At 35.2% G+C, this 18,813-nt stretch overlaps 1 protein-coding gene and 1 non-coding gene across 2 annotated transcripts; one reads left to right on the plus strand and one right to left on the minus strand.

Annotated features, from left to right (window-relative positions):
- Positions 1-969: 969 nt before the first annotated feature.
- Positions 970-1,041, minus strand: TRNAD-GUC (transfer RNA aspartic acid (anticodon GUC)). Its single transcript has one exon. It is a non-coding gene; the product is annotated as a tRNA-Asp (tRNA).
- An 8,670-nt stretch (positions 1,042-9,711) lies between these two features.
- On the plus strand, positions 9,712-14,784 carry LOC145127136 (uncharacterized). Its single transcript, XM_079062387.1, has 5 exons — positions 9,712-9,929; positions 13,712-13,775; positions 13,904-13,940; positions 14,054-14,251; positions 14,507-14,784. Exons 1-5 carry the CDS (start codon positions 9,712-9,714, stop codon positions 14,782-14,784), a joined length of 795 nt encoding a protein of 264 aa, XP_078918513.1.
- Positions 14,785-18,813: the final 4,029 nt, after the last annotated feature.

Below are 18,813 nucleotides of genomic sequence, written 5' to 3' on the forward strand. Positions count from 1 at the left end.
TTTCATAACATGTTACTTTCATTAATACTTCTTAATTTATTATTTATTTTAAATCCAACTATGTCAAAGAATCAATTGAAAGTACAATGTTATTTCTTGAAATTAGCACACAACATATGTTGATGGTTAAGAGGTTATTAAAATACACATACATATGTTCACACATATCCATCAATATACCAACATACCTCTATGAGTAACATCTTTTCCTGACTTAATGTTGTATAATGATGATTCTGTTGCATCCATGTAAGGCAAATCCTGCACTGATGAGAAAAGAGAATGTTTTTATTTCTAGAAATTAGAACATGAAGATGAGAAGATGGAACATATAAGTTATATTAAACATAACCCTACTATATATAAATTTTCAGCAAATGATGCTACATCTAGTTATATTGCTATATAATAATTACTAATGGACAAATACAAAAACATATATTAAATATTTTCAGAATAGAAAACTTCAAGTTGTCTTGGAATAAAAATAAATTACAGAAACGGCCTTATGATATATGAAAATTTATAAATCATATTTCTACAAGAATTTAATTACATGAATCGTCCCTAAAAGGAATGAAAGAGAAATGCATGGTTATGCACTTATGCCTGTTAGCCCATGTCACGTGTAAGGCACATGATGAACATTTATGTTCATTTTGAACTATTCCTCTTCAACCTTCATTTTCCTCTCGAGTGTTTGTTTCTTTAAAATTAAACTGATAGAAGGCTTCACTTTATTCTGAAATTGGACGTGTGTGTAATGAAAGAATCTAGTGGGAAAAAAGTCGAGTTTTTCATCATCAAAAAATAACTAGTGCTGTTAAGAATTAAATTCAAATCATAAACATAAAAGGAAATGTACTTCACAGTATTTTGGATAATTAAACAGAGGAAGTGTAGAAATTGAAACTTTGAGGGTCCTATTGCAATAGAGGGAAAACTTGTGAAGTAAATCGGAAGAAAAAACGCCGTTGCCGGGGATCGAACCCGGGTCACCCGCGTGACAGGCGGGAATACTTACCACTATACTACAACGACCGGTTTTTGTTATAAATGTTGGAAATAAATTCTTGAATTAGATTTTAATAATTCGTAACCTTTTGAATTTACAAATTGCAACTCAAGTACCATAGACGAATGAAAACCTATGACAGTTGACAAACCATCATAGTATCAAAATTCAAATCCTCCTTTTTGCTCTTAACATCAGCCTCTATACCCAATATACATGTTTTCCTTGGTTAATTTCTAATTAAGGCCAAGGGGTTGGTATAATTAAGGCCTCTATACATGCGTGATATTTTTACCTACCAATTTTTTTTAAAAATTCAAAAATCTAAATATTTGCATAAAGATAAAAATAAATACTAATTAAAATAACATAACATTTCATAAATTAAAAACATTACATTTGATTTAACAATCATAAAAAGAAAATTAAATTAACTAACTTAATAAAATATTTCAGTCCGAATATTCACCGATATCATTGTCAATTGGCTCACTTAAATCAATTTCATTAACCTGATATATGTGTTCCGCCAAATCATTGCAAAGCTCGTGGTGTTTTTGATTGTTACGTATTGCCCTTCTTCTTGCACGCCATGGGATGAAACCAGGTGGTATTGGCGTACTAGATGATGCACTTGAGGATGCATTGTCATTTGGTTGAAACTGACAAATTATTTTGTGTTCGTCTTTCAAAATCATATTATGTAAAATGATACACGCATACATAATAAAACGAGCTTTTCCACACTTCGAGGACGAGCCGGATGTTGTAGTATGCGTCAACGCTTCTTGAGGACTCTAAATGTTCGTTCAACATCCTTCGTAGCCTTTTCTTGGTACGTTTTATACTTTATGCGTTTTGGATCACATGAACATGTTAGAGTTTTCACAAACACGGCAAATTCAGGGTATATACCATCAACAAGATAATACCCATAATCATACGTCGTTCCATTCACTTGAAATGGACAGTTAGGTGCGGACCTATCAGAAAACCCATTGAATATGGGAGACATGTCTAAAACATTAATATCGTTGTTTGAGTCGAAAGCACCAACAAAAGCATGCCAAATCCAAAGATCCTGTGACGCAACAACTTCAAGTATGACTGTGGGGTGACCCTTATCACCCCATGTAAATTGCCCTTGCCATGCATTAGGACAACTACCCCACGCGCAATGAAGACAATCCAAACTTCCAAGCATACCGGGAAAGCCATAAACACTAGCATGGTGAACATATAATGATTGAACGTCAGTAAAAGTGGGTTTACACAAATACCTTGGACCGTAAATAATGACAACGCATCTGTAAAACTCATCTAAAATGTCCCTAGCTACTCGTTCAGACATTTGAAAATATTTGTCCCATGAATCAGAAAAAGAACCATAAGCTAACTGACGAACCGCAACTGCGTATTTTTGTATTTATGAAAACCCATCCGCACCTCTTGCATCTCGAATTTGTCTAATATATTCAGAAATGTTTGTAACGTCACCAACTATACAAATAAATAAATGTTTCTCCATTCGAAATCGACGTCGAAACTGGTGTTCCCCGTAAACAGAATTTCATTGAAGTAATGTGTCATTAGACGGGTGTTTGCACCCCAACGACCTCTAAAAGGCATCTTCCGCGTCTTAGGTTGACTAGATTCGACTTCTTCTTCTTCTTGCACCGTTTCTATAATCTGACCAACGGTTAACAACAACTTACAGTTTTGTAACAGATTTGCCATTTTTTAGAGAATTTTTTTAAGAAGATAAGATAAAGATAGGTTTGAGTGAATAGGTTATGATATGGAGTATATGTTTGTATTTATAGTGGTTAGAAAAAACGAATAAATAAATAAATAAATATGGCAACGATCATATGTAACGTTCACAAACTCCACCCAACGTCCACTTTTTCAAACTTTTGCCCTTGGTATAAAGCCACCGCCGGTGTTAAACCGGCGGTAAAAGTAACGTTGCGACCCGATGTTTATCGGCGGTGAAGTTGGCCATGTGGGCTTACCGCCGGTGAGATCTTCATGATATCGTCTAGCCTAAGGCACTCTTGCACTCTCACATGAAACTATTAAAGATCAATAGGCTAGAATTAAAACTTGTATTTATTACTAAATAATAAATATCTCGATGTGCACCTCTAAACTATCAAATAGTAAACAAGGGAAGTCAGATTACAAATTAAAATTCTTAATATTAAGTACTAACTAGATAACCAATTAGGCATTGTAATAAAAAAGAGAAAAGTAAAAAAAGTGAGTGATGGAAAACATATAAAAGCTACTAAGTTTTCGAAGTAGTCTATGAGGTTATATATCTCTTTACAGACTTGTAATACCATTGATCTTTGCTGATTTAAAATAAGACTAACGTCTCTTATCTTCGCAAGAACTACCCACGCTACATTCGAGATTAACAATAGATCCTCTTCTTCCAAGACTAGTTTATTAAGGACCTTTTAAACTAATTTACTTAACTTTAAACCTCCTATGCCATTCAAAGCATAATAGATACCATCTCCAACTTTCATTGTTTTCTTCATCTCTTGTACCTTCACCTCATATTAAGGTTGAAGGTTGACGGTTCCCTTTATTCTGATTTCCTTTGTTACTCTTATTCCTCTCAAATCTCGGAACAGATGCGAACAAATGAAAATTTCCAATCCATTCTCTATTCAGGTATTCAAATAACACCTTTTGATCATTAATTCTTAAAAATTGGACAAACACAAATCAACCCCCTATCTTGGAAAACTTTTGTGCAATGTAATAACATCTGCAACTAACCCATGTCTATTACATTTCCATAGATCCTTTACCAACAAATAACTTATTAGATGGTGTAAAATCTTCGAAAATAAGTTAAATATTTTCCAAATATCTTTTGACCTTCCAGAGGGTGAAAAATCTCTGAAGATGTGTTAAAAGGTTATATTAAAAGTGTTCAAACATAAACATTTTATAGATTATTGGGTGAGTTATGTACATGTATATATTTGTGGGGGTGTGTTTGGTAACTATCATGCAGGTTAACGGGTTTATACGTGGACTTTAGGTTAAAACCATTGATCTTCTTACTCAAACTATTTAAGTGTTGTAGCTGCATTTTCTTGTCATTCAGTTCATTTGTTTCCTTTACATCTGTATTCACTGACTCTCCCGTCTCTCTCACGTATAGATTAGGGTTTCATATCTAGGGTTTGTTCATATTCTTTGTTTTATGTACAAATTTCTAATTCATATATAGTATGAGTGTGAGTGTGATATGTAGTGAGGTTTTCTAGTGTATTATGTTGATGTAAACCATCTATGAATTAAATGATGATGTTGGGAAGTTCTTGAGTTGTTTACGTTATTTAGATTGTATCATAGCGTTCAGGCTCCGATTCTTCTCTTTCGACATTCGTTGGCGTTTTCTTCACCCGATCGTTGATTTAAGAAAGGTATTCTCTGAATCCTCTCTTTTTTTTCCTTAGTTTTGGTTAGATCGTCACAATTGTTGTTCGATCTAGGGTTTCTCTTCTGAATCCTTAGTTTTGTTACATAAAATGTATTTTATCGGTTATTCGTTTCGATTTAGGGTTTCCACTGTTACTCCGTTAAATCGAAACGAATATCTGTGTTTCTTGTTTATCTTTAGATCTTGGTAGTGCGAGATTGTTTATAATCTTACAGATTACTGTTGGCTTGTTGTGGTGATTCTCTTGACGTCTCATCGGCTGGATCATCATCGATCAATCTCCTAGTCTGAAATAACTCTCTAGGGGTTGGATTTCATCACCGATAAACCCTAGTAGGGAACAGACAAAGAGAGTCGACTCTTTATTGCTAGTTCTCGACAGCTTTGTGAGGATCTTCATGTTCCTTTTTTTATATTGTTCTGTTCTCATGGTTGTCTTGTGTACACCAGTTATTTTTTGTTTATGTTATATTTGTTTGATTTTCCTTGACTCTGTACTGGTTGTCTTGGGCCCCAAGATACGTGGTGACCATTTGGACATAAGATCAGTGCAAGTGTCTGTTTCCTTTATTACTTCCTGCTTGTTTTTATCTGTTTTTATAGCTGGTGATCCTACTGATCCACCTGGTGGGAGTGGAAAGGATGATCAAATAAGCTTTGATGGTCCTCTCTACATTCACCCATCTGATAATGTTGTTACTTCAGTTGTCACCACAAAGTTAAATGGTAACGAAAACTTTAGACTATGGAGGAGTTCTATTTCTAGGGCCATTAAGGCTAGAAACAAACTTGGTTTCTTTGATGGAACTTTAAAAAAGAATGATGTTGATGAATAAAAAAAGTCTAAATGGGATAGAGCTAATGATGTTGTTTGTTCTTGGCTTCTGTCTTCTATTTCTGATTCCATCTATTAGAGTCAAGCTTATTTTGAAGTTTCTGAGGATATCTGGAAAAATCTTTTTGAAACATATAATAAATCTTATGGTTCTGTTGTGTTTAATATTCACCAACAGATCAATTCTCTTTAACAAAATGGAATCTCTTTATCAGATTACTTCAATAAGCTTGATTCTTTATGGAAAGAATTTGATGGTCTTACTAGTTTAAAGGAGTGTACTTGTGAGGCTTCTATTAAACTCAAAGATCATTCTAATCTCCTGAAACTTATGCAATTTTTTTGGACTTGATGATTCATATAATTAAGTCAAAAGTCAAATTTTATTAATGGAACCCTTACCTAATGTGAAAACTACTTTCTTTATTATGTCAAGAGAAAAGTATCTTCAAAGAAATGATTCTTTGTGTAACACCCGAAATATTGAGGATAAATTGTTGAGAATAAGCCTAATTCGAGTTGAACACAACGATTTGGAGGAACCAACTCGGCGTGTTTAGGATGGAAGAATCGCGAGGATTAAATGAAACAACATGACGAGTTGAGGTGCCTCAACTCGGCGAGTTGGTGGCTGGGAAGGAAACCCTAATTTTTAGGGTGTTGCACCGTATTTAAAGGCCTTAAGTTTCTTTGGCTGGCCTCCTTATCAGCCTCTATTGTTGTCAAAACCCTAAAACAAGTTGTAGCCTCCATTATCAATCATTTGAGCCTTGGAAGAAAGTTTGGTGGTCATTTTTTTGTATTGTGAAGGAGTTAGAAGATCTTGAAGTTCTAAGCTTGGAGAGGGAAGTCTTGGATCCATAACAATTATCCATTTTGCAAGGAGTTTGAGGTATCAAGTTCTTACCTTGATTTCTAGATGCTTAGATCTCTCTTTTGGGTTAAATTGTCATGTTTTAGCCATGGTTTGGATGGATGTTGGGATTAGGACATCCCAAAGCCTTATTCTTTCAGATCTGGGGTTTTCATGGACTCTTTTGGCATAAAGGTGCCAACTTTATGGATTTAAGGGCTTCTTGCATTCATTAAGTCCCTTATTAAGCTCTTCTTGGGCATTTGAGCTCCTCCTTGGCATGCATGAGTGTAAAGTTGGCAACTTTACGTGGTCTTCCCGCTCTAGGGTGTCAGATCTGCATTTTGGGGATTTGTCTTTGGAGATTAAGTGCTTAATGGTTAAGCCCTAACTCTTTTAAGTCTAGGGTTTGGGCTTGGACCCATTTCAGTGGTTCCTAGTGGTAAAGTTGGAAACTTTACCCTTCTAGATCTCATATTGGTCGAGATCTAAGTTGTGAAGCTCTTAGAGTCGATAATGTCGGCTTAATGTATTAAGATGTTGGGTTTCTGGCGAATTCGGCGTGTTTATGGATAAACTCTGCGAGTTGGCTTGGTTTTTCCTCGACTTTGCAGATAATGAAGAAACACGGCGAGTTGAAGGACAACTCGGCGTGTTGGGTCAACTTGGGCCGTTGACCTTGACTTTTGACCCTATCTTTGACCAAGTTGATCTAAGGGGGTTCTTGAGGTAATCATAATTGTAACTAAGGGAATTATGGTCTTAGGATAAGGCCCATATGGGGTTGGGCCCAATTTGGAAAATTGGGCCATTAGTGGGCCTTTGTGGATCTTTTGAATTTGGGCCTCAGTTTTGATGCATATTAGGTCAGGGGTAAAATGGTCATTTTACCCCAAGTATGGATTGTGGGCCTTAGAATGGAACCCAATTGCTAATTGGGTGTCATTTTGATCTGATAGCTCGGAGGTGTCTTCAGGGCAGCAGCTAGAATTTTCTTTCAGTAAGCTTCTGCATTCAAGGTGAGTCTCCTCACTATATCAATGGGTCGAAGGCACCAATGCCGACCCATTACGTGTTATGTGGTATGTTAGTTGTCTTTGTGATACTTTCATGGAAGACTCCGGGGGGAGCCCGTGGCATTTAGATATCAGGCCATGGGGGAAAGTCTCTGGTATTACAGGTAAAGACCATGGGGGAGCCCATGGCATACTAGATAAAGACCATGGGGGAGCCCACGATAACCATATGTATGTCGCATGATAATCTGTGTTTATATATTGTATGGTATTTTGGGGAGCTCACTAAGCTTTGTGCTTACGGTTTTTAGTTTATGTTTCAGGTACTCCGGTTTTCAGTTTATGTTTCAGGCACACACCACATGTTTCTGCATTCTATGAATTACTTTGGTTTAATGATGTTGTAACAAATATCAGATTACTATGGTTTTATGGAAACAATCTGTATTAATAATGATTTTTTTATGTCCTGATTTTCGGGATGTTACACTTTGTCTTCTCTTCAGTCTTCTCAGTCTGTGTCTAAATCTCAGTCCACAACATTCAATAGTAGATTTAATAACAGATCTAATTCTAATAAGAATAAGAACCAAATTGTTCAGTGTAAGAACTATTGTATTAAAGGTCGTACCATAGAAAAGTGTTACAAGTTAATTGGTTACCTTAAGGAATTCAAACTAAGAAATGAATCTAATAACCAGAATAATTTTGGTAAAAAATTTTCTGCCAACTCTACTACCACTTCTTCTGGAAGTTCAAATACTTCTAATCTTTTTGATTCTGTTGGAGATTCTGAGTTACATCAGCTTACTAAGGATCAATACATCAAACTTTTACCACTTATTGGTTATAGGAAAATTAATGATGAAGCATCTGCTAGTGCTAATATGGCAGGTACTTGCTTGTTTCAAGCCTTTAATGCTTCTGTAAATTTTCAAAAATGAATTGTTGACTCAGGAGCTAATCAACATATGATTGCTTCTGAGTCCATTCTTTATGACACTATGGATATATCTAAATTAGATCTTATTGTTAGTCACCCTAATGGTACTTCTACTAAAATTGAAAAAATTGGTAATATTAACTTATCTAATTCATTAACTCTATTTGATGTATTTGTTGTTCCTGACTTCAATGTTAACTTGTTATCTTTCCACAAGGTCTGCAAAGACAATAATTTTGAGGTTATTTTTAATGAACATAGTTGTAAAATTTTGGGTTTACAGTCAAAGGATATGGTGGGGCATGGTAGAGAATCTGGAGGTCTCTATAACATAAATAGTGTACCTTCAGGTAATTCATCTAGTAGTGTTAACTCTTCTTCTATTTGTTGTGTTTCTAAATTAACTTGGCACAACAGACTTGGTCATCCCTCTGATCAAGCCTTGGGTTCCTTAAAAAACAAACTTAAATTTGGTAATTAAGTTCTTCCACCTTGTGATGTTTGTCATAAAGCTAAACAAACAAGATAATCATTCCCTATTAGTCAACATGTTACTTCTAAACTTTGTGAGTTAATTCATCTAGATGTCCGGGGACCTTATAAAGTGACAACTGCAGAAGGATTTGGGTATTTCTTGACCATTGTGGATGATTACACTAAGGCAACTTGGGTTTATCTGTTAAAGTCAAAAGATGAAGTTTATGATTGTGTTCTTGTTTTCTTTAATATCCTGCTCAATCAGTTTGGTGTTAAAATTAAAACTGTTAAGTCAGATAATGGAACTGGATTTTTAAACCATAGAATGAGACAATTGTAGGAGTCAAAAGGAATTTTACATAATACATCTTGTGTTCATACTCCACAACAAAATGGAGTTGTTGAGAGGAAGCACATGCATATTTTAAATGTTGCTAGATCTTTAATGTTTTAATCTGGTTTACCTCTTAAATACTGGAGAGAAGTAATTTTAATTATGTTTTCTTGATTAATAGAACTCCTACTTTTTTTTAAATGGTGCTTCTCCCTATGAGCTTGTCTATAATAATGCTCATGTTTTTGATAAACTTAGGGTTTTTGTTTGTTTATGTTTTGCCACTAAATTGAATAATTCTGATAAATTTTCTAAAAGAGCTTATAAATTCATATTCCTTAGTTACTCTTCTGATAAAAGGGTTATAAAGTTCTTACTCTCGATTCAAATCTTTTTTTGTTTCCAGGGATGTAAAATTCTATGAATCAGTGTTTCCTTTCATGCTAAAGTATTGATCTTTAACTGATAAATCTAATGTCTCTTTGAATTCAAGTGACCTATTTTCCTATGATGATTCATTGCATTCTAGTATTCTTCTTGATCAAACAAGTTTAGATAATTTGAGAAGTGTCCATCAGTCGGATGGTGCTAGTGCAGACAAGAACCTGGATGAGACTTGTCCCTCTAATGTCAGCAACCAGACTGGTGAGGCACATGTGCCTTCTTCTGGTGTGACGTTTCTTCTACTTTGACTGAGTAAATTGCTTTAACTAATACTAATCCTTCTGAGAGCCAGTCAACTAGGGTCACTAGGTCTGGACGTAATGTTCACATGCTAGTTAGGTTTAGTGATTATGTTGAAGAGGGTAAACACAAATATGGAATTGAACGATCTGTTAACTATTCAACTCTTAATAATGAAAATCTTTGTTTTGTTTCTAATCTTAATAAAACTGTTGAACCAAAAAGCTATAGTGAGGCAACTTTAGATCCAAATTGGATAAAAGCTATGAATGAGGAAATGGAAGCAGTTTCTAGAAATAATACCTGGTAAATCACTAATCTTCCTAAAGGAAGAAAAGTTATAGGTTGTCGTTGGATTTATAAAATCAAATATAAATCCAATGGTGATGTGAATTATGAGCATTGATTTGGCATGTGAAATTAAAGAACACACAAAGAACATGGTGATTTGGGTGTTTAAGAGATGCACTCGATCATGAAAGGTGTTACAAAAAAGTATAAGCTAAATCTAGACAAATAAATAGCTCACACTACACCCTTAATGTTACATCTCTCAAGCACAGCTCTACAAGTGGTATGAACCCACCTTATATAGAGGTGTTTACATCTCTCTCTCTCTCTCTCTCTCTATATATATATATATATATATATATATATATATATATATATATATATCATGTCACAAGGCTACTTTACCACATGCAAGTGGGTCTACAAAAGTCAAACCATTTACAAAGTCATACATGGATAACTTTGTACCCAACATTCTCCCCCTCAAAGTTTGGAATGGATGACCCGCTTCAAATCTTCCAAAATCGAGCAACTTCACGAACCGAGCCTCAAATGTGACACATGTAGAAGTGAACTTCAAATCTTCAATTCTTCAATGACATTTCAATCCGGGTTCTAGAATGTGAGACCATACAAACCGAGCATCAAAGGATAATTAGGAGTATCCAAATCTCCAAAAACTTACCCAAAATTTGAGCATAAATTCACACCCCAAAAATCTTCAATAAACCCAAACCCATCATGAACTGAAATCACTTCCGAATCTCCAATCGAATCATTTCATAAACTTCAAATACTCGAGGTCACTTCGGTCTTCAAGTTCGCGTAATATGAACAATTCAACTTTCGAATTTCCATATCTAAATCTCTCCCTCTTTTTATAATCTAAAAATGATTATAAAAACAAAAAAGGGAATGAGAAAGCGCTCAATTCAGAAATTTTCTATCCAAAACTTCCCCTTAACACATGTCATAAACATTTTGCTTAAATCCGGAAAATCCAAAAAATCTTCAATTTTCAAATTCGTTCACGGACCGCCTTTGACAAAATTTCACAAATTTGGATAGAAATTGTCAATTTCGAAATTCTGCAATGACCCGGTGCCCCCAAAACAGCGAAAAATGAGAAACACTCCCTCATTTGCGAAACTGGGTAGAAAGCGTTCGATCGCATTAACTGCAGGGGCCTGTTTCGAAAATTATCCCATTTCTCAGAATTTTCAGCCCAGTGTCGAAGTTGGGTAAATTCTGCCATTTCGCACAAACTTCAAGGATTCAAAACGAAACTTCTTCATTCTTCATTATTTTTGTCACTGTCTCGAAACTAGACTAAAACTGTCATATCTTCGAAACATTAAGGACCAGTTTCGAAACTTTTATATCTTCTTCCCAATCTATTTGTTCCAGTCGACCTTCGACTCCGATGCCCAAATCTTCGACTATCGACCTTCAATCTCTAATACTCGGTCACACCTCATTTCAAACCTTCGACGCTCGAACATCGATGCTCAACTCCACTCGACACTCGTCGAGTGTCGAGTGTAACCAAAATCTTCCAAGTTAAGAACTCTCGACCTTCGAAATCAGGTACTCAAGCCATAGCCAAACCCATCCGATTTCAAAACCTTCGTTGTTCAGTCAACAACCATCGACATCTATTCCAACTGTGAATCCTTCAAAATCAAGACACCAAAATTCGATCATCGACATCAACTATTCTCTCGTCACTTCTCGTTTTCAAACAATCAGCCATCGACATTGGATACTGACTCCAATCCGTCGACATCAAAATATCGATTCCAAACCTTCGTTCTTTAGCCCCAAAATATCCCAGTCGTCTTCACCAGTCGACATCGACATCTAATTCGTCTATCTACTTTCGAAATCAGTTCAAATTCATGCTTGTTCATCTTGTCAAAATCGATTATTGACTTTCGATTCCAATGCTAGGCATCAACCAAATTTGACATCGATACCCAACACCATCGACATCTAACATTTGAAATCAGTCAATTTCCAGTCTTCGAAATCAATTTCATTAACCAAACTTAAACATCAATTTCCATATCAGCTTTCAAGTATCAAACATCACATCCTTTGCCTTCAAGATCAAAACCATAACCAAGTTCGAAATTAGAACCAAATTCAACTTGATTTTGACATTAACAGCCACAAAACAACTTGTATCTATCTATTTCATCTACCAATTCATCAATTTATCTCTTAAATCTTGAGTTTGACTTTTTCACAATTTGACTTTTCAAAGTCAAAGATCAACAAACACCAAATTGATGATTCTAATGCTCGATTTCAGATCAAAAACATGTTTAACCAACTGTTCTTCATCATATTCAAGTGTTCTTGGTCAAAATCTTTAAAATCAAAGATTCAATTTTCAATTTCTTAAATACAGCTCGAACAAGTTCGATTTCATCATATAACAAATCATATGAAATCGATTTACAACTCCAGATGAACAAAAAAACTCTAATCGATCATCAATAAGTTTGAAACGAAAACGAATCGCATGAACATCGTAATCAATAATTGGAACAAAAACAACCGAACGTACTACTGAGAAAGCATACGACGAACAAAAGTGAATACCGAGTCAAATGGATTTAATGAATTTTTGGGCTCAACCTTTTAAGATATCGGCTCGAAACAAGATGTTGGGCTCAAAATATGACTGATCAACAGTAACACTCACATAATTGGGCTCAATTTTGTTTAGATCAAGGTTTTTGAATTAGTTTCTTCATATAACAAGATCAAATGAACAGTATGAACATTAAATGATTTAATTCATTTTGATCTATTTTGATCCAAATGAACAACAAGTTGAGAATTGAATCAATCAGAATAAGATTGGATCGGATTGGGCTTGATCAATGAAAAATTTATTGGATCACGACAAATGGGTTTTTCAAAAAAAAATTGATCCAATGAGTAAAAAATGATCAAAAATTCAAGAACGCAAACGTACGAATCGAAGAGATTTAGAGAGATCATCGAGATACTCACCATAAACGTTCCAATTGTAATGATTGTTACCAAATCTAGAACCGTTTCTTCAAAAATTACTTCAATCTTCGAAGACCCGCTCTGATACCAATTGATGTGAATTATGAGCATTGATTTGGCATGCAGAATAAAAGAACACACAAAGAACATGGTGATTTGGGTGTTTAAGAGATGCATTCGATCATGAACGGTGTTACAAAAAAGTATAAGCTATATCTAGATAAATAAATAGCTCACACTAACACTCTCAATGTTACATCTGTCATGCACACCTCTACAAGTGGTATGATCCCACCTTATATAGCAGTGTTTAAATGTTTTTTTTTTCTCTCTCTCTATCTATCTGTCTATCTATCTATCTATCTATCTATCTATCTATCTATCTATCTATTTATCTATCTATCTATCTGTCTGTCTGTCTATCTGTCTATCTGTGTATCTATCTATCTATCTATCTATCTATCTATCTATCTATCTATCTATCTATCTATCTCTCATGTCACAAGGCTACTTTACCACATGTAAGTGGGTCTACAAAAGTCAAACCATTTACAAAGTCATACATGGATAACTTTATACCCAACAAATGGTGATATAGAAAGATATAAAGCCAGACTTATGGCTAAAGGTTATAACCAAAGGAAAGGTATTGACTATGAGGAGAACTTTTCTCCTATAGCCAAGATTTTTACTGTTCGTATTGTCATTTCTTTAGTTGTTCATAATTCATGGCATCTTTATCAACATAACATTAATAATGCCTTTTTATATAGGAATCTTTCTGAAAGTGTTTATATGAACTTGCCTGAAGGATATCATTCAAAAGATGATGTCAGGGTTTGTAAATTGTTAAAATCTCTCTATGGGCTTAAACAAGCCCCTAGAAAGTGTAATGAAAAATTGTGTTCCTCTCTTTCCACCTTTGGTTATAAACAGAGAATAAATGATTACTCTTTATTTGTTAGGTATTTTCAAGATACTATTGTTGTGCTTCTTGTCTATGTAGATGATATCATTATAAATGGAAACAACAAAATTGAATTGAATAATGTCAAAAATTTTCTTAAGTCTCAGTTCTTAATCAAAGATTTGGGGGATCTAAAATATTTTTTTAGGTATAGAGGTTTTAAAAACTGATAATGGCATTTGTCTTAACCAAAGAAAATACTGCATGGAATTACTTCATGAGTTTGGCATGCTTGCATGTAAGCCTGTCAAAACACCTCTAGAAGCTAGTTTGGTTATTAAAAGAGAATGTGATTTGGATATATCAAATTATTTGGTTAATATAACTGAGTATCAAAAACTTATAGGTAAATTGATTTATTTAACAATTACACATCCAAATATTTCATATGTTGTCCAATTATTAAGTCAATATATGCATAAACCTTTTAAATCCCATGTTCATATTGCTTTTAGACTTCTAAGATATTTGAAGAATAGTCCAGGTAAAGGTGTACATTTAACTAAATCTAATTCTTTTAATTTGATTGGGTTTGTAGATGCTGACTAGGCTAAGTGTCTGTTTAGTCGTAAATCTGTTAATGGATATCTTGTTTACTTAGGTGGATCTCTTGTCTCTTGGAAGAGCAAGAAACAAAGTACTGTTTCTCGCTCCTCCACTGAGTCAGAATATAGAGCTTTGGGTAGTATTACTTGTGAAGTAATGTGGATATTAAAATTACTTTGTGATTTAGCTGTTAAAACTAATTCACCTGTTGATATTTTTTGTGATAACGAATCAGCTATCAAATTGGCTTTGAATCCCGTGTTTCATGAAAAAACCATACATTTTGAAGTTGATCTTCATTTTCTCCGGAAAAAATTGAAAATGGAATTTTGAAATTTAATAAAATTGAGTCTTCGAATCAAAATGCAGATATTCTAACCAAAGCTCTTGGAAGTAGTCAACATGAATATATTTTAAGTCGTCTTGGTTTGATTGATGTTTTTAAAGAAAGTTAATTTTTGTTTGTTCTCTCAAATTAATGTTTAGTTTGAGGGGGCATGTTAAAAGGTTATATTAAAATTGTTCAAACATAAACATTAATTTATAGATTATTGGGTGAGTTATGTACATGTATATATCTGTGGGGGTGTGTTTGGTAACTATCATGCAGGTTAACGGGTGTATATGCGGACTTTGGGTTAAAACCATGGATCTTCTTACCCGAAGTATTTAAGTCTTGTAGCTGCGTTTTCTTGTCATTCAGTTCATTTGTTTCCTTCACATCCGTATTCACAAACTCTCTCATCTCTCTCACATGTAGATTAGGGTTTCATATCTAGGGTTTGTTCATATTCTTTGTTTTATGTACAAATTTCTAGTTCATATATAGTATGAGTGTGAGTGTGATATGTAGTGAGGTTTTCTAGTGTATTCCGTTGATGTAAACCATCTGTTTGATAGTGAATGAAATGATGATGTTAGGAAGTTCTTGAGTTGTTTATGTTTTTTAGAAGATGCCTACGTTATGTGTAGGGATGAACATGGGATGGAACCTGTACCGACCCGAGAATCCCGAATACCGAAATGGGTAGAAAAATGATATTGAATACCAAATCCATTTTGATAATGTATTAAAAGCCTTAAACTATGTTTACAAGCAATAAGTCACAACCTATCTTTTCATTAGAAAAACACTCTCTTTTATTCACATATTCAACCAACCAAATTCAAACTACTACCATTTATAGCACACTAACACAACCATATATATATAATACATATATAATAATTATATTTTTATAAATTTTGGTAGCTTATATTTTTATCGATTTTTATATTTTTTAGAATAGAAACCGAACCCAATATTTCGGTTTTAAAAAAACTCAAACCCAAACCGTCTTTTATCATTTTTTTGGTTTCCGGGTTCGGTTTTGCTCACCCCAAATTATGAGAATGAATTGTTAGGACATTTTCTTCTACAATTAGTTGTAAGTATGTTGTATTAACTTTTTTTTTAATGTTTTATACATGCATTGGTTGCCATAACCTCTGATAAAATGGTCTTATAAGGCAAGCATTAGTTTATTTCCCTTTCTATTCTTTCATATTCCTTTGCAAATATCAAGTTCAGACAATTTTAACCTCAAGAAAACAATGATTAAAGCATCTATGAGATTTTTGGAGATGAAAACTCTCATGATAATTGAAAAAGTTATCGGAGTAGTTTTTTCAAATATAAGCGTTTTCATAAGGCTTCTTAATAACTGTTCCATGCAGTATCATCCATGCGGTTTCCGGGTTCGGTTTTGGAGCAGGCTAAGGGCGGTACCGCCGGCTACATTGTCCTGAGGGAGGGTGGTACCACCAAAAGGGTGCTTCAATGGGTATACTAAACTGTTCCACCATTTCTGTTTTAAGCTTTGGTTGGTTCTTCATGCATAAAAACTTGCACCAAAAAAGTTTTGTATATTTTTAATTAGTTTGTGAATATATATATATATATATATATATATATATATATATATATATATATATAATATTGTGAATTAATTTTGTAAGGTTTTAATTAGTTTGCATTTATTTTAAAATTAAAAAATTATATGGGTTGGGAGGGATAAAATTCCATATATCGTGGGATACTAGAGGTGGAAGTGAGAGTAGAGAGAAAAACTGATGTGACAGTAATGGACAAATAAGTTGGAAGGGGTGGGAGAAATGGGCCCCCTTTACCTTAAGGCTGAAAGGAATGTTCCACGTGTAGGAGCTAGCCACATTAACAAACACCCTTTCATCATCACCACTAAATTATTGTTTGGGTGGTCTTTACACGTAGAAGAAGAGAAATGAAGAGAAAGATAAAGAGGAAGAAGAGAGAGACAGAGAGAGGAAGTTTTTCTCTCCTTTGTAATGCCTCGTAGCTCGACCTATGCCACTTGATGATCACATATCATTAGGGAGATCGTTACACGTAAGTAAAGGTGCCACCTCACCTTACGCTTTGAAACATCCCAAAATTCAAGGCCAAAAATTTCATTTTAATTAAATTATTATATAAAACCAACAGTATAAAAACATTCATAATAATATCTCATGTCAAAACCAAAGTGTCATTAATCAAAACAAATTATCATAGAACCATATCAGAGTGTACTCCCAAAGATCTCATATGCGGAAAACATGGTGTGATGCGCTGCGATCAAGCCGACTACTTTCCTTTGAAAACGAGTACCTGAAACCAAAACTGTAAACCGTAAGCACGAAGCTTAGTGAGTTCCCCCATCATACCACATACCATACAATAACATATCTAGCCAGGCATATCTGGGTGCCGGCCTCCCCTTCGGTCTATTTCAACCGGATAATTTCCTAGCATATCTGGGTGCTGGCCACCCCTTCGGTCTATTTCAACCGGATGAATGCCTAGCATATCTGGGTACTGGCCTCCCCTTCGGTCTATTTCAACTGGGTAATTGCCTAGCATATCTGGGTGCTGGCCTCCCCTTTGGTCTATTTCAACCGGATGAATGCCTAGCATATCTGGGTGTTGGCCTCCCCTTCGGTCAATTTCAGTTGGGTATCGGGGACTATTTCACCCCTACTACTACCACATGAAAACATAAGATAATCATACTGTCTAGCATAGCTGGGTACTATACTACCCCATCGACCCTATCGACCGGTAACCGGGGCTATTCCCCTTAGTACCACAATCTCATAACATCATAATATACTAGCATGTAAAACATAGCAAACAGTAGCAAAACCAGATAATTATCACAAAGACAATTATCTAACAAACAACTCCTACTAGTGGGCCGACATTGTGGCCTTAGAGCCACTTCTACTGGAAGGTACCTCACCTCGTACTACTGAAGTACACTGCTAGAAATCCTTACTGCTGGCCAGGCGACTCCTTGAGCTATCAATATCACAATATCACCCAATTAGCGATTGGGTCCTAAACCATGATCCATAATCCATACTTGGGGTGAAATGACCGTTTCACCCCCGACCCATCGAGGTACATACTATATAATCGATGAAAGACCATTAATGGCCCAAGTCTAAACCAATCAAGCCCAAAGCTCCAAAATCCATAATGGTCCACCAATGGCCCACTAATGGCCCAATTTTCCAAATTGGGCCCAACCCTTTACATGGGCCTCACCCTAAGCCCAATAACTTATTTCCAGTCCAAGCATTCGTCCTTAACTAGTCCAACAATCCACAACCCAAATAATAGCCCAAACCCAAAATGGCCCACAAGGCCCAATAAGGCCCAAATCTATCTTGGACCTAACCCCAGAAGGCCTAATCTCCAAAAAGGCCTGAAGTATTAAATGGGATACCCTATCCAACTCCTGGTCCATGGTCCAAGGCCAAAAAAGGTCAACAAAACAAAGTGATTCAACCAGGCCGAGTACGCCCTGCGCACCCAGATGGTACGCCCATCGTACACCACTTTGGGCGAGTACGCACAGCGTACCAGACGTACGCCCGACGTACTCCTCTGAAGTCTAACCTTCTCAAAATAAGCATTTAATCACTTCATCCATTGCTCCAATTCTCCAGTCTGACTCCTATAGGTGACTTTTTAAGTAAAGTTGGTAACTTTACTAACATGCATGGCTTAATGGGACTCTAGAGCTCAAAAGAGCTTAATGGGTGGTCTTAACTCATTCTTGGACTCAAAGAATTCACAAAGCTTGCACCTTTATGAGAGAGAAAAACTGATGTGACAGTAATGGACAAATAAGTTGGAAGGGGTGGGAGAAATGGCCCCCCTTTACCTTAAGGCTGAAAGGAATGTTCCACGTGTAGGAGCTAGCCACATTAACAAACACCCTTTCATCATCACCACTAAATTATTGTTTGGGTGGTCTTTACACGTAGAAGAAGAGAAATGAAGAGAAAGATAAAGAG

The sequence above is a fragment of the Lactuca virosa genome, chromosome 7, assembly GCF_052849685.1.
Source record: "Lactuca virosa cultivar CGN04683 chromosome 7, Lactuca_virosa_CGN04683_v6, whole genome shotgun sequence".
NCBI lineage: Eukaryota > Viridiplantae > Streptophyta > Magnoliopsida > Asterales > Asteraceae > Lactuca > Lactuca virosa.

Coding starts and splice junctions, on each gene's coding strand:
- LOC145127136 (XM_079062387.1), top strand. CDS start 9,712: ATGCTAGTTAGGTTTAGTGATTATGTTGAAGAGGGTAAACACAAATAT. Junction 9,930..13,711: donor GTTTCTAGAAATAATACCTG/GTAAATCACTAA, acceptor CTTTTTATATAG/GAATCTTTCTGAAAGTGTTT. Junction 13,941..14,053: donor TTGTTGTGCTTCTTGTCTAT/GTAGATGATATC, acceptor ATATTTTTTTAG/GTATAGAGGTTTTAAAAACT.